This window comes from Anas platyrhynchos, chromosome Z, assembly GCF_047663525.1.
Source record: "Anas platyrhynchos isolate ZD024472 breed Pekin duck chromosome Z, IASCAAS_PekinDuck_T2T, whole genome shotgun sequence".
Taxonomy (NCBI): Eukaryota; Metazoa; Chordata; class Aves; order Anseriformes; family Anatidae; genus Anas; species Anas platyrhynchos.
The window spans coordinates 12,603,058-12,624,446 of NC_092621.1; the positions used below are offsets into that span (position 1 = coordinate 12,603,058).

General features: G+C 43.8%; 2 protein-coding genes across 4 annotated transcripts in view; one reads left to right on the forward strand and one right to left on the reverse strand.

Moving 5' to 3' along the window:
- The window catches only part of IL7R (interleukin 7 receptor), a 16,875-nt gene extending 13,222 nt beyond the window's left edge, over positions 1 to 3,653 (forward strand). For both annotated transcript variants that reach the window (XM_005017151.6, XM_038170740.2), the window contains one exon: positions 814 to 3,653. In XM_005017151.6, the coding sequence (XP_005017208.1) occupies positions 814 to 1,317 (504 nt within the window). In that variant the 3' untranslated portion in view covers positions 1,318 to 3,653. The remainder of the gene's footprint in view (positions 1 to 813) is intronic.
- CAPSL (calcyphosine like) lies at positions 3,282 to 20,772 on the reverse strand. Of its 2 annotated transcripts, none has more exons than XM_072031156.1 (6): positions 20,350 to 20,772; positions 15,115 to 15,251; positions 13,576 to 13,753; positions 12,539 to 12,748; positions 10,195 to 10,298; positions 3,282 to 5,465 (listed from the first exon to the last, which is right to left on the reverse strand). In XM_072031156.1, exons 2-5 carry the CDS (start codon positions 15,249 to 15,251, stop codon positions 10,197 to 10,199), a joined length of 627 nt encoding a protein of 208 aa, XP_071887257.1. In that variant the 5' UTR covers positions 20,350 to 20,772; the 3' UTR covers positions 3,282 to 5,465; positions 10,195 to 10,196. The 2 variants fall into 2 exon arrangements, with proteins under 2 accessions (XP_071887257.1, XP_027302245.1); XM_027446444.3 differs by lacking the exon at positions 3,282 to 5,465 and adding an exon at positions 5,865 to 6,030 and having other exon boundaries at positions 20,350 to 20,766.
- Positions 20,773 to 21,389: the final 617 nt, after the last annotated feature.

The following is a 21,389-nucleotide window of genomic DNA, read 5'->3' on the forward strand; positions in this document are numbered from 1 at the left end:
GGCCCTGGATAACCCAGTTTAAGGTCCTGTTTCTGGCAAAAGGCTGGACCAGGTGGACTCCAGAAATCCTTTCCAAGTGGGACATTTCAGTGCTTCTGTGAAACTGTGATCACAGAGCAGGATGGGAACCCTTTGCAAACATCCCCAGTGATACTCACGTCCCCTTACACAGCCAACAGAATTGCTCATAGGCCAGACAGTACATGAAACACTCTGCCAGATAAAAGTCTGATGGGTAAATGCCACAAACTTTGAGGGGCAGGATTAACCAGTTGCCTTAAAACTACATCTACTATACTTTTTCCCTAAGGAAACTCAGCACAGTTGTCCTGCCAACAATCCATCTGGTGGATGATTAGCAAGTTCTTAATTTTCAGAGGTCAAAGATATCTCTGCCATCCCCTGTGTTCCCTAGTGCAGGGATTTCTAATGTGTTTCAAGAAGTCAAGATAAAATTTTATTTCTTTCACTGCTAAATTAGGAACATAGAACTGAAAGGAACTGCCTGTGCCAGCACGCTTGTTCCTATTAAATGGCAGGTGTGCAGTAGATATGTGGCTCCAAAAAGTCTCTAAAAAACTATTCAGTGATGTTGCCTGCAGGAGACCACATAATAGATTCAGATTAATACACAAAAAGATGTTGAGCTTTGAAATAGCTAATTCTCTACTAACCTGTTTAGCCTGTTCAGGGTTACTTGCAGAGTTAAAGGAATAATAAATACCTTTCTAAAATCATACGAACTATCAAAGGATCTTTTCTGTCAACTGTTGGCCACTGTTAACTGACTGTGCTGTTCCCTTTGCCATGCAGAATTTTGATATAAGCTTTAACCCAGAGAGTTTCGGTTACGTTTTTATCCATAAAGTGGACGGCATTCGAGCAAAAGCTGAACAGGAAAGCTTTCTGCAGCCACCAACTGCTCCAGAGACAAATGTTCCAGCAAAGGTTAGGAGTGCATCAGACCTGAAGAGGAGCCCTGCAAGGACAGACAAAAGCAACCTAAACCTGTCCATGAGTTACGGAGGAATCTGTTCATCAGAAGCCCTGCATGGTCTCCTGGGAAGCAACCAGTCTGCAGACACTGAAGGCGTCTGTGGATCCAGCATGTATGAGGTGTGCCACAGCAGTGGGGTGCCCCTGTGTGAACAGGATAGTGACTTTCCCTCTGCTCCTCCCCTGGATCCCTCAGGCCAACTTGGACCAGAGCCCCTGGAAGGTGACATGGTATCCCAGATGCCACCTAGCAGTGAACTGAGGTCACCGAACAATGAAGAAGCCTATGTCACCATGTCTAGCTTTTACAAAAATCAGTAGACCCTACAGACATGACAGAATGCTGTTTTTTCACCAACACAAGTGGGATAATGAAGCCGTCTATTTTGTTTTCCTGTGTCCTGCAGCAGCGAGCTCCCACCTCCACCACACATCCTGATCACAGTGCAACGCTGTACCTACAAGGAAGTGGGTTCTTCAGCCTTTTAGTGCTGAGTATCCTAACCTCCACTCTCAGCCTGCTGGCAGCAATCTCCACTGCGGCAAAAATGAAATTTAATTTAACCTGACTTTAATCTTCAGATCTGATTAATCCAGAGCAATGACGCTGCACTCCTAGACAAGGATGACAGCATCTCTCATAAAAGTGAATGCTTCTGATAAGCTCTTATTAATGCCTAAGGAAGAAATATGGTAACAAATTCAAGTTAAATAGTACCTGATATCTTTCACACCAGCACAGATCAAGAATAACTCATCTGCAGTCAGTGGAAGTCCACAAGTTTGCAAAATGCCAGTAAATGAGAATTTCATCTAAGCATTAATCACCTGGGGATTCAGGAGCTTGGCCACTGCAAAGGAAGTTTCACAGAGCCCCCAGGAAAAAAGGCACATGGAATCACTTTAAGAAGATGTTTTCTCAGACTGAATTTTTTCAGATAGATGAAAACAACACAAAACCCAGCACGCAGCTCGTTTGACTACCCTGGAGTCAAATTCAGGGTCCATGGGAACTTCTGCTAGTAGTTTATATTAAATATCTTCAGTTATTTCATGTATTGGCAATTTTTTTAGACAACGACACAAAACAGAATCAATGAAAAGCAAACTCCTAGCTCTTCCTATAACTGAATCAGGGCTGTAAAACACATGTTGCTGTCTTTCTCTGCAGCTCTTACACAAGCATTAGTACAGCATGCAAATACTTTCCAGGACAGATGGACTGATCGGGTAATGTTTGCTTACTAGCATTAACCCCAGTGACTGTGGCTGCATGAGAATGCTTTGAATTTGGCCAGGAACTTTTCTCATGCAGCTTCTGGCCTAGGAATAGGATGGAGCATCATGGATCTTGCCGTTCATCTCAAGATCCATATTTTAAAAGTAGTAGCTTGTAACTTGCCTGGAGGTGATGTAGAAAAAGCCTTTAACATTATGACTAAGGAAGGCATCCTGTCCCTTCCCATTAATCCTTCTCTGGACTCTGTGCCCATTTGTAAGGGGCTCCCCACAGGCTGCCACTCCGGGAGGGCTGAGCCACTTCACTGTCCCTGTGGGACGCTGCACACTGCGGAGCACACGCTTGGAGACAAAGCTGCTACAGCCACACGGTTGCATGACAGCCAAGCAGTGTGGCCATGGGAAATCCAAGATGCTTTGCTGTGCTCTGGGGTTGGGGTTCACCACACTGTGAAGTATCAGTTCCTCTAGCTGCTTGAAATCCTCCTTGTTCATGTTCATGTTACCAGAGTCCAAGGGTAAAAGAGTCCTCCCTCATCCTCAGAGCTGCTTGAACATTTTCTGACTGCTAATAACCACGGAGAAGTTGTTATATTTGATGTAGTCTGCTGGAGAAAAACAGCGCTCCCAAGACAGCTCTCCACCAGCCCCAGCTCCACCTGACATCTGGGGACCCTTCAGACAGGGATAGCTTTATGGTCTCTGCATGCAAAGTGGCAGAGAGTTTGGCTCATGATACTCCAGTGACATTTTACAGAATTGTTTTTATGACTGTTTCTCACCAAACGACAGGCTGATTAATGCAGTAGAAAAAGATGAAAGCCCTGGACATTCATTTCCTTTATGATATTCGTATTTCATTTTTTTAAAAATAGCTGCTGGTAATGCTCATGCTGTGCAGACATGCACAGCATGACTGTAGATGTGGAGAGAGTGTACTGGGAAGACAACCTCTTCCAGTAACGCAGTGACAAAGAGGGGATAGAGGAAGAAGCAAAAGTGCATCAGAAGAATCCTGTACAGTATGTGCTATGCTTGTTCTGAGCTCATACATACATTTTTAATGAATACAAGTGCCACCACCAATGTCTATTTGCACTATTTGAACAGTAAGGTACCAACATCTAATAGTCTTTCTGCTTGTCCAGAAGAATATACAGAATACATACAGAATACAAAATATAAACATTTTTTCTGTATTTCTTTAATACGGAAAAAGAACCAGCAATCTCGTGTTTATTTACTGTAATCACTCCAAAATAGTTACATTTTTCCTATGTAGTCCTCATATTTTTGCATAGCTGCTATGTTTAAACAATCTTATTCTCTGTGCCTAATGATTTTATTTAATTAGGTAACTTGTAACCTTGGTTTTATAATGTATTTACTGTATTAAAAGGACATGGCTATTTGCATGACCTATTTGTGTTCATCTTCTGTCTTCTTATGCATATCTATCAGAAGAGGGTTTACTCTGCCAACACTGAAATTAGGACAATTTCATGGGCTCTACCTAGCTTCAGGCAGGATAAATCTCAAATAATTCCAGACAGCTCAGCGGTGTGAAAGCATGGAAGTGGTGCCTTGTGGCTGCAGCCCACCTCCTGCCAACGGCTCACAGCTGCTCAGGGGAGCAGAAGCATTGACCAAGACCCTTTGTGCAGCCGTGAGTCCACACCACAGCAAAAGCAAAAAGCCCTCAGGCTTGCGAAAGCACAGGTATGCAAACATTAAGGCAAATTCTCGTGCAGGTTACATGTATTTCCTCAGAGATTGTGCTTTGGTAACACACTAGTGAATGATGGCAAGTATGAAGCCTTTGGTTCAATAAGTTCATTCCACTGTAGCTTTTCTTCATGAAGACTATAGGCTAACTCATGCCAAATACAGGCATTACTTTCTTCTAGTTGTGTACCTGGGTACAGGATGAAGTCTATCCAGAAAGGTGTATTTTCAGGAGAGCAGCAATGAGCACAGCCAACTTGAGGAGGGTCAGCAGTAAGGTTTCAAAGGACCCTGGCTCTGAGACACAGCTGTGAAACCCATTAATTGAGCTACATCCAACTGCTAGCAAGTCAGTGCCAGCGACCTGGTCAATGCAGTGGTGTTTGAGCAAGTCCCTTCAGGCCGAGCTTTTGCAAGCACTAAGCCCCTGCGAGACAACGCTGCTCGGGGATTAGCGCTCTCTAAGCATGCAGAGACTAGCAGCGCTCCTTCAGCTTTGACCATCTGGCCTGAACAGTGGGAGATGAATCTCTTGGATAAAACAGTCCCTGACTATTTTGTAGGCATTGGGTAATGGTGTTTCATCAGCCCAGTTGCCCTGCTCTGCACGTAGCTGCCTGATGTTGGGGTGCTGGGCACTGTCAGGCTCCCACTGCTGTCCTTTCCCTCATCTCTCCACAGTCCTTTTCCATAATGCAAGCATCTCCTAATGCCACACATACTATCACCCCTGAAATAAACTAAGTCTTTTGTCAGGTCTAATACAGTCACAGACTAATTTTAATGATGCCGAAAAATGTTAATTATCTCCCAGGACAGTAATTGTCCCCTGCTGGGTTTATTAGTTTGTTTACCAGATCTCCTCCTCTTGTGCATGTTCATTAAAAATATCGATAAAGCACATAAAAATGCTGCTTGTAGGATGCTAAGCATGGGGACCATTTCGGTCAGGGTGAAGGAAAGATTAAATGCAAGTGATGCACTGTGAAGTTGGGCCACGAGATAAACAACGGGGCAAAGATGCCTTCGCCTTGCAGCAGGAAAGGATGAATCTCCTCCAGGTGGGCCCTGATGCTCTGAGAGGGCTCCCTGCCCATATCGGGCTGGGGACAAGGATCTCCTGACCCGAGGGGGAGCCCATGCCCTCTCCTATTGTGATCCACAGGTTTGGGATCTGCTCTGTGCTCCTGAGATGATGCCCCATGCCACAGGGTGGCCAGCCACCCATGCAGGGATGCCCGGCTGAACAAAGGGCAGATGGAGACAGCAGAAGCCAACCGTGAAACCACCCCAGTAGGAAGGGGCAGGAGGTTGCTGGGGTCTATGTCTGCAAGGCAGGGGCTCGGCTCCTTCTGGGCTTCCCAGCAGAAGTGTTTCTTGCCTGCATTTGTACAGTAAGGCTGCGATGTGGCAGTGAATAGAAACGGTGTTGTGCTCACTGTGCTTTGGGCTTGAGATAGTTCTCACTTTGGTCTCCCGTTCCTGAAGCTATCTCTTCAAATGAGCTAAAATGAAACATAAAGGAGAATTACTGCTTCCATGAAGCATTATTTTGGGGTTAAAGTGTTCCTTAGTACTGTGATCATGAAGAGTCCCAAATCAGCACCACTGTGTATAACAGAATATTGGCAAAACAAATCTAATCTACCAAAAGAGAAAAGAAGTGATGATGCTGGGAAATGCAGATGCTCCTTTTTAGAGATGCTCCATTTCTTGGCTCACCCAGCCAACTCCAGATTTCACCAAGGCTTGGCTGTTCCTTGGCTTTTAGGTACCTCCTTTTAAAATGTAAAGCCACGTGGAAGTGGCCAGCGGTGGGACACCACTGGTGTCACCCCATCACGGAGCTCAGAAAGTGTCCCCCGGAGAAGAACAGGGGAAAAAAAAACAAACCCACAACAAACTAAGCGTGTTTCACATCTTTTTTGCCTCTGCTTTCAAACAATGTGGGGCAAAAAATAGCAAAATTCAGACTTTCCAGGATTACTGCATCATTAAAATGAAGTAGGCATCGGTGTCCACAGAGGCACTAACTGCAGAGTAGTAGTTCAAAAATTCATCTTTTGTAACCTAGGAATGAGAAAAACAGAGTAAAAAATGTGTGATGGATAGACTGTAGCCCACAGCAAGGTGTTTATGTAACACGTTCCCATGTTTTGCAGAAAAATCTTTAGCCCCTTTCAGAGAAGTCTGACTTTTTCATCAGGTTGTCCTGATCTGACATCAGGATGTGCTGCCCCAGCAAGCTCTGACACTTTGTTTATTCCAATAACTCTGAGGTCAGTGTATTGAGCTTGGTGTATTTGGAGACAGAGTTGTTGCTATGTCCTGGCAAACTGAACGTAAGACAAGTTATTCTAGTTATTGCTAAATATTGATTGCAAGACTTAGATGCAGCAATGAAATTAGAGTATTCCAACAATAAAACCTCAATAAAACCACCACCAGATGAATGCAAAAAGCTCCAAATGTTAGTAAATATATATATATATTTTTTTTTTAATTATTTTTTTTTTTTTTAATTAAAAATGAGAAACAAAGCAGAAATCCATTGGTGGGACTGTCTCAACTACTAAGTCTATGCCATAAGATCAGAGCTTCCCTGGAGGAGCTGCAATCATAGCAAAAGTCACAGAAAGTGGGCAGCTGGTGATGGCATCGGGCTGCTCTCAGCATTTTCTGGTTTAACAAGGGAAGCTGAGCATGCTGCTGCTCCCAGCACAGAGGTCAGTAGCAAAACCAGCCCAAACCCACCGGGCTGGCCCCTTGCATCAGCTGTTGCCGGCAGAGGTGTGAGCCCGGCTGCGGGGTGGCACAGCTCTGCTCTGCCCACGCAGTGGTGAGGCTTTGGGGCAGGGCTGTGGAGTCGCTGCCTCGCTGGGTTTCATTTAGCAGCGTGCACAGCTGGTTTAGTCTGCAAAAACCTCAGCCGCTTTCATCTGCCCCTGCCAAGACAGCTTTCTGCCAGGGGACCAGCAAAGTGAACCAGCTTGGTGAGCGCAACCCGTGTCCTGATTGCAAGAGTGAAAGAGGCTTGCATCAAAACTTGGTTACCTGAACCAAAAATTCGTGCTGCAGGAGAGAAACATGAACCAAACATCTCTGGACCAGATCAAGCCAAAAAGTTTCGCTCCAGGAACAAAAATACAAAGCCACAAAACCACACCGGGGCAAAACCAACATGAAGTACCAGTTGCAGAAGCTGCCTTTCTTTTCCTGGGAACATACTGAAGGGAGAGGCTGTGCCCTGCATCTCCCCCCACCTTGTGCCAGTTTGGTGGAGTCACAGAGAAGTTCTAATGGCCCAGGTAGAGGTAGGAGAAAGCCATTTCCCTCCCTGAAGGACCAGATGGGTCAGACAGCATTTTTGCAGCAAGGCTGGAGCCAAAATCTTCACCTCTTATGTTGCCTCACAGCCCTGCAGACTCAGATGTTCCTATGGTTTGTGCCATCCTGTTTAGCATCTGTCGCACAATCAGAAAGAAGAAATAAAATGTTCGAGCGTGAAGTACCAACCAAGATCTGACAATCTTGATGGCAGCGCCAGATACGGTCACGTGCATTGCCACCTATCTCCCAGCATCTGCCGTGTGCGCTCTGCAACCACGGGCTGGCAGGACAGCCTGCACCGAGGTCTATCTCCAGCATCTGCCATCTCTGTACCCAGCACACAGCAGCCTGAGGCTGGGCACAGGCAGTCAAGCTTTGTTTGTGGCTCTGCTGGCTGGCAGCGCAGCAGCCTCGGCAGAGAGGGATGGTGAGGGGCTGAAGGGCAGCTCAGACTTTTGAAGCAATATAATTGTGAAAAACATCCTCCTGAAGGTGCTGAGGAGCACACCCCATGGGTGACAGGACAGCAGCTGGGCAGAGTGAGGAGCCCACCGGGTTCCTCTGACACCAGCACGAGGGGCTTGAGCTCCCCCGGCTCCCACACTCAGGCCAACGTAAGAGGCTACATCAAAAGCTGCCTGAGGCTGGTAGCAAAGTTTCTGCTGGCTTTAAAAATGTTTTGTTGTTTCCAGTTCTGCTGTTTGGTTCTGTTGTTCCTGCTCCCAGTTAATCTTCCCCTCTAGAAATGTATATTGCTCTGGGGATTAAGTAAAATCAGAAAGGGTTAGTACTGGGAAGACAAACTGGTTAGGAGTTGCAGCTATGTAGATTTAAATTTCCATTGCCCTTGATTAAATGTCAGCACAACAGATTACTCGTGGAGTCTGAAACCATGAGCTAGCATGTCAGAAGGAAAGCACTTCATTTTGTGATGCCTGCCATCCATTACCATTGCTTTCTTTTGAGTTGAAATTTAGAAGATAGCTAACACAATACCCTGTTCTGGAGCCAATTAGTAAATGAGAAAGAAATGGATTGCACACAAGCTGCCAGGATATGCAAAGCCTTTATTTGCAGCAAGTTTGTTTTTCATATAACCTATGTTAGCACCTCCATAGCGTCTCAGTAAGACTCCTATTATGATCAATGGTAATCACAAAAAAAACTCCTTCCACCAGTTTACACTGTTAGCCAGTATGCAAATTTCTTGAGGCTCACAGATCAAAGACAATAACTGATCATGCACAGCATTTACTAAGGAATTTCATACACCTATTGCTTGTATTGAGGTCATGGCTGGAAAAAACAAAAGCAGAGTTTGCACAGGACTAGAGCTACAAGCACTCAGGACTGCAGTGCTCCAGCTTAGAGCAGTCAGGCATTGGGACGGGTTGCCCAGGGAGGTGGTGGAGTCACTGTCCCTGGGGGTGTTCAAGGAGAGGTTGGACGTGGTGCTTAGGGACAGGATTTAGTGGGTGACATTGGTGGTAGGAAGAGTGTTGGACCAGATAATCTTGGAAATCTTTTCCAAACTTAATGATTTTTAAGATTCCATGTGTTTTATTAGTGTAACACATCCTTGCACACACTAACAGTCCATACTAAGCACAAGCAGACTTCATCGGTCAAATTAATTTGAAAGTATAGTCTGTGAGTCTACACTGCTTTTAGCTGGCTGCCAGTCTGAAATGGACAAAACACTGCAATGCACAAGCCATTTACTATTTTCTACATCAACTCTGTCTCAGGGAACATCAACACATTGTGAGAGAAACAGAAAGAAGACAGCAGATCTCAGAACTGACAGTCTCATCGGTGTGGCCAGGGGCAGCAAGAAGAAGGATGTGTTCCCACCCTTTCTTCAGCATCAGAAACAGAAGACGACCAGACAAGAAAATTACAAGTTCCTGAGTTCCCAGAAAGTTCCCTGAAGACATAGCTCTGTCATAAACCAATACAAATATGAAAAGCAGAAAAAGCAGCAAGCAACTTTCGGTGTCAGTGTATACAGACAACAGCTACCCTACTGGTAAATGTTCCAGGAACAGAGAGAAGAAAATACTGTAACACACGTATGCCATTTAAAGAAAACCATTAGTGAGATGGTTTCAGAGTACAAAAAGAAAGAAACCAAAGTGGGGAGAAAAGCAATAAGCAGGCCCACAGAGGTTTGAAGCAAAGCATGCGCACAAAAGATGCCTGCAAGCTGACATACTTTGAGTTGTAAGCTGTGGAAAAGACAGGGCTCTAAAGAGTCTTTGGCATTTATATTGATCCATCCTTCCCTGCTTGGTTTGTTTCCCTTTCCAGCCTCCCGGCACTGGGAACTCACGTGTTCCCAGCATCAAGCTGAGCACTTGGGCAGTGGCTCCGTCCCACGGGTGAGACACAAGAAGCCAGGAGATGCTGCAGTGCTGCAGGCGAGAGGGGTATGTATGTGACCCTCCAGCCCACCCCTGGGGCACTGTCTCATGTTCCTAACAGCCTGCCCCAGATCATCACCCTTTCTGAACATTTATTTTCCTCCTATTGTGTCCTCTGCCCCGCAGAGCTGTATCTAGTGCTGGAGGGTGATACATTCAAGAGTCACGGTGACCTGCTGCAGATGTCTGAGAAGAGAACAGCCCATCTCAGAGAAGAAAAGACATGTCAGGGATGCAGGAAGAAAAGGGTTAGATCTGCTGAGTGGCTGTATGCCAGATCTGCTCTCCGATTATGCTGCCAATCCCCTGAGGCTGAGACTACCAAAGCATCTGGGAATTATTTCTGTAGATTGACTGTAAGACTGTAATTGGCACAGTTACTGGAAGCTGCTATTATGGAAAATGAGCGTGTTGTTGTGCATACACTTAATCATGGGAACCTACAAAAGGTGAAAGCAAAGTCTAGTTCCTTTAATCTTACATTCAGAGTTTCCAAGCGTTCTTCATCATGACGATAAAATAGACATCAGTGTCTATTGAGGCGCTGACTCCTGCATAGTAGTTCATGAATTCTTCTGTTGTGACCTGAGACAGAAGGATTTAAAATAGAAAAATGAACTTTTTTTTTTTACTTTTTCATGTTATAGTAAGCCAAAACCACAAATTGAGAAAAACTCTAAATGAAACTTAACACCTGCTATTTTGTATTGTTGTTAGTGAAAAGGAACGTAACAGGAATAATGAAGACAGTGAAAATGCACAGAGTTCACTTTACCAGAAATAAGGGCTCTTGTCCTCCAAGAACACTTGGATGGAAATTAAACATGCAGAGTTAAACTAACCTTATCAGGTTCTAAACTTAAAGTCAATGCCATCCAGGAAGGCAAATATTTTATTTTACTTTTTTTTTTTTTTGAGGAGTGCTATCATCTGTCTATTTGCATTATCATTAATACAAGTGGATGGGGTTCCTGGTGCAACCCAGAGACAGATATGAGCTTTATACCTCTTCACTAGAGAGAAAATATCAGTGCCCTAACAGGTCTCACTTAAAGAAACAAAAATTCTTTCAAATACTAAAGCGTTTTTGAGTATCTTTAATAGGTAGTTGATGATGAAAATAGTGCATCTCTTGTGATACCTTAACTCTTGAACCATATGCATTATTCTTTGAATATAACATTACACAGAAAAATATTTACTCCTATGGTGTTGTGCATTTGAGAGCTAAGCAACAAATGACAAATGGGAGAAGGGAATTCTACAGCCTGTCCTACTATTACGATCTGATTGCAAGCTTCACGGACCCTGCCTGTTTCAGAGGCACCCAGCAAGACCATGATGAAGAGGACCTGTCTAGCAGAAACTTACCCAGGAGGCATTTTAGCTAAAAGCATTTTAGGTGTCATCTGTTCATATCAGAGCCATTAGTGACCCCTGATTCTGGCACAGGCAAAGTCAGAGGCAGTTCTCAGAAGAAACCACAGTCTGGTGAGCTCGCTGAACAGACTGCTGAACAAGAGGGGAGTGGTAACTTTTCTGTAAGTTCAAACACTGTAGCATTTATTAGGAGCAAGGCATTGATGAGGCCAATCAGAGGCATTCAGCTTGTCAATAACAATTCTGGGGGCTCATCTTCTTTAATGTATTCATTTATGACCTCGGCAAAAAATGAAATTTTTGCTGAGGTTTGCTAGACATCATCACTGCTGCAGAAAAGGGACAACTCTCACAACTGGTACCTCTCAGGATGACACAGCAGAGAAAGGGATGAAACTCTGTGCTACTAAATGCAAAGTCATGCCCAAGAGAAATAAAAGCAATTACTACTGTACCAAACTGAGAACATGCCTGTTGGAAACAAAACAGGTGGAGGATTTGGGTGTATTAACCAGTCATTATACAGGCAGGTGTCACCAGTACAGTGCAGTAAGAAATCCCAGGTGCAACCTAAGACTATTTAGGAATAGACAGTGAAATGTTACAGACATTGCATAAAGAGTTGATGAAACCTTATCCAGTTCATTATTTTGAAAACCCGGACCACAAATATTGACAAGTGAACAGCAGAAGTCTCTCAGTGTTGATCCGATGCATGTAAGATCAGACCAAAGAACTCTGCTAACACATAATGAGGGGAAAAGAAGCATGCCTGGCTCAGAGACAGTTATGAATGCATGAGAAGTCCATCACAGAGGGTGCCCAGGCTTTGCACCTGCATTGGAGAGGAAAGGAAAGCCTCCTACCCCTGCACTGTCTGGTAGCTCCTGGGGAGCGTGTCTGGTGGCAGCCCTGGGTCCCTCTGGCCGCACTCTCACAGCCCTCCAGCCACAGTTCTTGGCTTTCCCTCTGCTCTTCTCAAACCTCACTGTCCCTCTGACACCCTGTGGATAAGTCCATCTCTGCTACAGATTGGTTTCCAAGTAAAGCATCTCAGAGAATATGAGTACTAGAGAAACGCTAAATGAAAGTATTTCACATATTAGGGAACCTGCTTTTGAGCTGGATCCTGTTTTTATTCTCCTAAGAAGTAAAAAAATCCTCCAATTTACATAGGTTTTGAAAATTAGCAATTGAGTGAGTTAGCCTACAAGCCCATAAATGCAGTCTCATGCTTACCTTTGCACCTCCTGTTCTTTGCCTATCAATGCCTAAGCAAGCTACACTAACAGTCCTACACAGAGATTATGCATATGTTTTACTGTACCCCATGTATATGATGCAAATGCATGTTTGGTACTGGGACCATTTTCACGTTTAATAAATTAATTCAAATTGTGAGTCAACTGGTGACTTCATGGCCTGACATCAGACGTATCACTTACCTTACCATCTTTGTCATAGGGTGAATCAAAATTATCCAGAAAGGCCTTAAAAACCTGATCTTCTGTCCATTCTCCGTTTTGGTACTTTGGGTGGTGCTTTGCATTATACAGTCCCTTTAAGTCTTCAATTGTGATGACACCATCTCCAGTTCTATCTAACTTCCTAAACACCTGCATGATGATCTCTTTTCTGGCATTCGACATGGGAGGCTGTAAGGAAATATCAGCAGATTCAATTTATTTCTGTAAATGCCCAGTTCAAAATTCATGTAACTGCTCTTGTTAATAGTAAAGCGAGTTCAAGGCACATAAGACAGCAAAATGCTGACAGTCTACACTGTCCATGACATAGGAAGGGCAATATATCACCAAAAAGTGATGTGGTAGAGTCCAATTAATGTCTATCAACAGGATTGTAAAGGAACAAAAAGAGAGAAAAGACTTCTTGAACACTTCTATTCTACCAATTTTAAATATTTCTGTCATCAGCAAGCACTAATTATTTTCTTTATAATTGTTGTGACTCAAGCAGAGCAGAGGCTCCAAACAGAATCTGTCATGCTGTGGTCTATTAGAGAAAGCCCCAACTAGGCTAGTTCACGCTATGAGGAAATATAATATAAGATGAAGGACAGAAAAGTGAGATTAATGGGCTAATCTACATAGGTACCTGGACTGTTATATAGGAACTGAGGTACCTAAATCGAGACAGCAATTCATAAAAATCCATCACAACCATTTCCTTACTTAGGACTATTAGATTTTGCCAATCAATTGCAGAGACATGTAAGGTTCTGAGCTTTCTCATCCACAGAGGAGTTACTTGGGGGTGATTTTTTTTCCCTTTGGCATATTAAGATGGAAATAGAATATTGTAACTTCTCAAGAGTTACAGAAATTGTAAGTACAGCTGTAGATTTTGCTAGTTTCTGAGGTGCACAACAATACTGTGTTTCAGTAGTACTGAAGTTTAGCTAATGATAAATCAGGGCTCTTTCTCCATTTAATTCAGTAATAACATAAATTCCCGGACTTACTCTCAGTGTAACAAGAAATTCATCAAAGTCAATTGTTCCACTGCCATCTTTATCAAATACCCGGAAGATCTCTTGTGCTTCTTCCTTGTCTATCATCATAGCATAATCATTTAATCCTTTCACAAATTCATTGAAATCAAGGGTCCTGCTGTTGTCATCATCCAAAATGCGAAATACTCTGTGGAAAATGTTCAATTTGAGGAGAACGGAAAGGAGAATTTAAAGGATGCTGCAGAGGTTTAGCAAGGTGCTGGAGAACAGGGCCACCTTACTGAGATAACATTTCCCCCTTGCCCATTCTTCTGAGAAAAACAAACACACACACACACACACACACACACACACACACACACACACAAAACAAACAAACAAACAAACAAAAAAAAAACTATCGACAGCAGAGTGGACCTGCTCCTGCTTAGATTATGTTCCTGAAGCTTAAGTTAAATGAGTTGAAGGCACCTTAACTGAAGTAGTCTTGCTATTCATTACATATTGAGCTCTCCAAGAGTTGTTCAGATAGATGAAGTTGCAGCGGGTCATCTAGGATCCCTCTGAGGCTAAGGAAGACAAGGAGAGTTCCAGGGCATGACCCAGCTACCCCTTCCTGGGGTGGGGTGCCCCACACTCTCAGGGTGACTGCAGAAGCAGCCTGTGTGCCCCCCATATACTGGGCAGCTGACAGATCATTGTACAAGGGGAGTCACACCCCAAGGAATGACAAAATCCCTCATATCGAGGCACTTAAGTTAATTGCAGAAAACATGAAGGGGAGAGAGATGTTCTACATTCTTCCTCTCTCCCTGGCAAAAATTAAGAATTAAATTCAAACATTTTCTGGCACAGTTGGTAGTTGGGTGGAAAGTTCAAAGGACCAAAACTTTGAGCACAGGCAGCTAAAGAGTGAGTTGAATGAGCCTGAATTCCTTCCCTGGATCTAGTTCAGAAATTCTTGAGGACTCACTTTGCCACTTGTAAACAAGATATCAGGGAGGGATACTGCACTTTCCAGGCCCAAACAACAGCACAAGGCGTGCAAAGCACAGCCATGCTCAATAAGAGCAGTGGGGATTCCTACTGCACAATTCAGCAGGGCCAGAATTTCAACCAAGAGCTGTTTTGGGATCTTTATTTTAAGAAAGACAGAATAATTTAGGTTAAACATGATCTCTGGAGGTATCTAATGCAACTTTTCAGTCAAAGCAATGTTAAATTCAAAGCTAAGCCTAGGTGCTCAGTGCTCTAGCCAGCTAGTGTTTGAAAGTCTCCAAAGATGGAAGTTTTGCTTCCAGTGCTTAGCTGTCTTCCAGTGCTTTGTCATGCACATGGTGAAACAGCTTTTCAACATATTCAGCTGGAATTTCCTTCACATCAACTTATGGACACTGACTCTCACCTCATCATCACTGGGCACCCTACAAAGAGCCCCCATCTCTTTTTCCCATAACCACCCTTTCGCTACTTATGGTGCCCCCTGCAACTGAAACTGTTAGGCTGAACATTTGATTTGACTTCATTGATTTGACTTCTTGGACTCACCTGCCAAGTCCTTTGATGCCTGCAGATCCCCTTGCTAAGCATTTCAGTCGAAGTCTTTCTACAGGGTCAGTTGTTTTAGACAGGTTTCTTTTGGCCTGGATTGCCATCTCTCGGTCATGCCTTTCCGTACCTGCCATCTGAAAGATCGAAGCTCTCAGACAATGTGCATTCATACACAAAACATAGTGTACTGAAGCCTGCCTTAGTATATAGAGCATCCTAAGTCCCTCACTTGTAAGGTGTTTGCAACTCTTTCATGAGGACTCCTTTTCACCCTCTATTTCCTTTTCATTTTATCTTTTTCTCAGAAGAGGAAATTGCCAGAGGAACCGAACATTTTCTTTTCATTGAGTGAAAATAATTGCTTTGACCTGCACTTCATGGGCCACCAAACCCGAAAGAAGAGCTCAGACAACGACACTGCTGCCTTAACCCAGATGAAATTTGAAAATATGGGTACAAGTTTGCTTGCCTAGAGTGTACAAACACAATGAAAGCTGGTGGACATAACTGAGAGAGCACTGCTGCCACTGTACTGCAGCCCCACTGAGCCTCCTCAGCCTTGCCAGCTTGGCAGTTAGTGTTCCCAAACAGGAAAAGCAGTGACAGCAAAAATTGTCCTGGCTGAGGGCTTTCTTCTTTTCTGTCTGTTGTTCCCCATGCTGATGCTGGGGAGAGGGTGTGTGGGCAATGAAGACACTTGTAAGCTTGGGTCCCCATCCTTGTGGCTGAGTAGGGAAGCAGCTCAAGGCCAGGACTGCCATCCATAGCCTGGCTGCTGGGCCTGCAGATCACGAAGAAGGTTCCCAAAATGTCTTCCAGCCGTTAAAGCATCACAGGAAGAGGCCACGGTGTGGCAGAGCTGTGGAAGGGCCTGGCTGAGTCATGGCAGAGGCCTGCCTGGGCCTGGTGCTCTCTGCTGAGGGGTGCCCAAGGGAGGGGAGATGTGGAAGGTGGGCAAGCATGATGTGGAGGCATCATGGGTGCCCACCACACTTCGAATCTCGGTGTCATTGAACTGAAGCAGTCAGAAAATTTCTGAGAAACTGGGGATTAAACTTTTTCACCTTAACTACTCCACTCCTGTCTACAGGGCATTGGCTATGGCAGCTTGTTGTTTTTATGTGTGCTGGCTTTTGCAACCCCTTCAGACCCCACCAACTGAGCTTGGGAGAAACATAAAGACAGAAAGTCTTTGTTCCCCAAAATTGTTTTCAGTGCTAGCATAATGCAGAAATCCAGTGTGGTAGAAAAGAGATCGTTGTCAGCTTTTGCTTCAGCCAGGATGGGCAAAGTTATCCCAGGAGCTCATTAGTGAGTGACCAAGAAGCCTTCCAGCTATGCGAGGTCAGCAGTCAAAAATGTTTTCTGGAGACAATGACCCGTCCTTAAGGGGAAATTTTTAGCTGCCAAGAATATAAAATACAGTGAGATTATGTAAGTACAGTGCAATCTGTATTTTCATTCTGTATTTATATCCTATAGCTTCTATATATTATGCATATATATCTATATACAGTGTGCATAAACATTCATGCTTAGCACTGTGTTGTCTGCCTCTGTATTACATTTAGATGCATAAATACTATGCAAATATGATCGAGACAAATTATGAGATAATTCGTCTCCATTGCACACTGAAAATATCTACACAAAAACACCACGTAAGGACTTCAGTAGCTCTCTGCCTCAGGCTCAGTGCAGGCATTTCCCGTATACTGCAACACACATCAAATAATCATTGCAGTGAGATTGATGAATTGAGGCTAGAGAGGGACCATCTGATATGATATCTATTATAATCTCCTATACCTCCATAAAAGCCACTGAAACTGTCCAATCCTCAATTATCTCTGCAGCAAGTACATAATTTGCTTCTGCACGTAAAAGCATTTCTAGGCAAGAACACGCCATCTCTAGACTAAATTGTACTGGTATTAAATCATTTTCATTTTAAAAATATCTCCTTTGCTTCCAGTCTGAAATTTCCCCATCACCAAATGATATTATATTTTCTTTTACTAGATTAAGGGCTACACCTGTTCAAAATTTCTCCAGATGCAAACATCTGAAGGCTCCTTTTAAGCACTCTTTGGCTAAGCAATTAGACAGAGCTTAGAACTCTTGCTACAAAATCAATTTCCAGATGTTAAATAATTCTGCTGTTGTTCCTGACTTGTTCCAGTACTTTGTCAGTATTCTTTCTGAGGTGGAACAAAGCATTATTATAATCTTCCTAATGCCATAGGCAGCAACAATTCCATTTTTTATCTCTACATATAATGGTTAAAAACACTAACAGTCAATAATTCAGCTGGTCTTTGAGAATCTACATTCTCTATAAATGTTCAATAACAAAATCAACCTTCACCATGCTGTGATATCAAACTCAGCAATTAAAGTTAGTTCATAAAAATATTGCACTTTAATGTCATATTACATTAAAGCCTTTTAAACGTGACCTGGCTTCCTATGCCACACAACAGCATGTATTTGACAATCCTTACTATACATTCAATGAATAAAGAAAAGCATTAAAATATAAACCCCAGCACATATGAGCCTGGTCCACACTAGTATGTCTATCAATTCCCTGTTTCTGCTGGCAGCTGCTATAAACTAAAGATGAACACTTTCATGGCTGTTAAAAGATTATTTCAAGAAATGTTTTAAGAAAACAGATTCTAAATCATAGCAAGGATGGAGAATTCACAGTGATTCAAAAGCTCTCTCTTTCATTTTGCTCTCCATATATGCCGCTTTTTCCAAGCAACCCTCTTTCTGCAGACTGTCCTATGAAATATTGAGAGAGTGCAATACCTGATTATGTCTCTACTAGAAATGAGTGGCAAAATCCTTTTGTTATTTGTTAGCAGCAGGATCCGATCTCAGTCTTTGAAAGGACAAGAGGTACAGAGATCTTACAAACAATGAAGCAAGATGTGACCTTGGAAAAATGGTAACAATCAGGTATCTCTGCAGGAAGTCCCACTAGCTGTTTAAACAACATTCTTGCTAGGACAAAAAGTAAAAAAAAAAAAAATAAAATTAAATTAAAAAATCCTTCAGATTACATAACAGCAGTACAATTTGGGGTGATGGACACCTAGATCAACAAGTCACCCAGCAAGAGATCTTCTGGGTGACCTGTTGGTCTCCATCTTCAACTGGAACTTCCCAGGGGGAAATGAGAAACCTCCTCTGAGTGGTTGCATAAGACCATCAGATTAAAACAACATTGTAGATATTGGCATTGAAGATAAATGTGGTTGTTCAGATCCTGCACTGGAATATGGAGCTCAGACATCCTGTTTTCCCTGTGCTTCCAGCTCTTTTCCTGGAGGATGAGACTGGAGGCCAAGGCTGGGATTTTGTTACCTCTCTGCAAAGGCATCCTGCCGCTGTGGGAGATAGAACACATAGTTCTTATGGAAGAACAAAACAGCATGTCTTATCACCAGTGATACTCCAGAGCCAAGCTTATGGCATGTCCTAATCTCTTGTCCTCTTTTTCCTAACTTTAAGCAGCTATTCCTACAGGTTGATATTAAGTATCTGCCCCTTCTGATGCACTGAATATGGGAACTGATGTGAACAACACAGTGTGTGCCAGGGGACAGACACCTACACAGTGTCGTGGTTTAACTCAGCTGGCAGCTAAACACCACAGAGCTGTTCGCTCACCCTCCCCCTTCCCTCTCTGGGATGGGGGAGAGAAATGGGAAAGTGAATCCTGTGAGTTGAGATAAAGACAGCTTAATAAGACAGGAAAATAATAATAATAATAATAATAATAATAATAATAATAACAACAATGATGGCAATAGTACTACTACTAATAATGTGTACAAACAAGTGATGCACAATGCAATTGCTCACCACCCGCTGACCGATGCCCTGCCTAACCCTGAGCAGTCTGGCCCCCTCCCCCAGCTAGCCACCCCTATTTACTGTTCAGCATGACCCCAGATGGTATGGAATACCCCTTGGGCTAGTTTGGGTCAGCTGTCCTGGGTCTGTCCCCTCGCAGCTCTTGCTGCACCCCCAGCCTGCCCATTTGCAGGACAGAAAATTAACTCTGTTCTAACTGAAACCAGGACACATAGTAACCAATGCAAAAACTAACTTTTCAGTATCCAAGCCCCCTTTTGGATCTAACATGAAATAATAACAGATACAGTCAGGATAAGTTGAATGTAACAGTTCACTGTGTACTTTCCAAATGTGTTATGTATTAATAACCATTACTACAACAAGAAAAGGTCATAACTGTAATTTTACATGTTTATAATTCTTATACCTCTTCCAAGATCATCACATGTCTCCCACTGTGAAATGAAAAAGGGGCTGGTTAATTTAATTGAACACTGGAGAGCCTTGTTCTGCCTTGCAGCCTGGACTACAAGCAATTACAGCACCCTGAGTTCCACCATTGTTTGTTTCCATGGGCAATGCTGTGTTGTGTGAGCTGAACAGCAATGGTTGCTTTTCTTACCAAAAGTTAAACCTGAATTTTTATTTATTTATTTAATTTTTCAGAAAAATGTCAAACTGTTCATCACCCAAATCTCCTTGCATCCCTTTAAGCCTTAGGCTTAAACCTGGAAAGAGGCAGACTTAAACCTGGAAAGAGGCAGATTTAACCTAAACTGTGCTCTAGTTCAATACTGTTTGTTTATACATTATCCTTCAGCTGAGCCCAATAGCTCCCTTACAAAATCAAGGCCTGATTTTCCTGAGAAACACCCAGGTGTGGCAGACATAAGCCCACATCAGTCTGTGAGTTATTGTCAGCTCTGAAAGCGCATGTCCTGGCCAAACTCCCAAGTCACACACCACACCTGAGCAAAAGATCTCAGAGTCTGTCAATCAATTTAAGTGGCCTAAACCAATTGCATGTATTTGGTTTTTATTCCTAACAATTTCATTAAATTATTGCAAGTGTGAAAATTGGATGGGTGTTTAGCAACCCCCTTAACATCTCACTAAAAATCAGGCTTCCCAGTCCCACCAACCCTTCTATGTCAGCCTGCAGCCTCCCCTTTACCTCTCCCCCCTCCCCAGCAGCACTTGGCTCTGTTCTGGCAAGTGGGGCATTGCTATTCATCACATTTATATCTATATGTGATGATATATGTATACGTATGTAAAACAAACTGCTCGCGGCCAAGCCACAAGTTCAACCGGTGAGAGAAGCCCGTTCTGAGCCAGAAAATGGAAAAGAAAATCCTTTACCTGCAACGTTATCTTGCACCTGGTGTTTCCAGCTGGGACTGGGGAGCTTTCGGGGGCCGGTATGGAGTGGTAACGCGGCTGCTCCCAGGCTGCTGCCCCGACACAGGTGGATGGTGAGGGGAGGCAACGTAGGGCCGTGGGCAGTGCCGGCCTCACGGTAGAGCTTCCTGGTCCACCTCGTTTTACTTGTTTACTTACCCAGCAGCCTTGCCTCCCCTTTTTCGGAGACCAGTTTACCAGCCGGTCTCCAGGGTGACACTGGTGGCTGCGGCTGGCCCAACCTGCAATTACGCTGCTTCCCAGGGCGACTGCCGCTGGGTTTCAAGCGTCCTTTTATTTAACCTGATTTTAAACAGATGCCTTCTTTCTCCTCCCTGCCCAGACAGGCTGCGGAGGGGACATCTTGCACCTGTGGGTGTGATGTAGGAATGGGGGACCCCTTGTGCTGCCTCTCGCCCAGACACCCCGCAATGCCCACAGGAGGGTGCCACAGCAGCTCTGGGGGATGACGGTGTTTTGATGACACGTTTCTCCACTCCATAGTTGATAGGGCAGAAAAGACTTGCTGGTTTAGTCCTTTACTCGAAGTACAATAGGAAAAAGTAATTAATAGCCTGACAGTTGTGTTTCACAATAAACAAGTTGCTGGCATATCTTTTTTCCTGCTGATTAATTATCATTTGGAAGACTGGCCAGCAGCAAGAGCCTCTGGGGAGATGCTGAGATGATGCTCGTTTGCAGAAAACTGAAAAAGGTTAAACACCCATCTGATGAAGGAAAATTTCTCTCTGTCTAGACACAGCTATTAACGACTCTGCCTGCAAAAGGTCACAAGCATTATCAGCGACATACTGTAGCACTTGGGTAAGGAATTGGGGTATTGATAGGCTTCTTAGGGGGTGACAGATAGCCCGTGTTTTGCTTCTGAGCCCTCTCCTGCAGCAGCATGCTGAACATACATGGTCAGGGCTGAGGGCAAGGGCAGCTAGCTCAAGCTAAGTGGGGAAAGGGCCCAGTCCTGCCCATGGATAAAACACCGG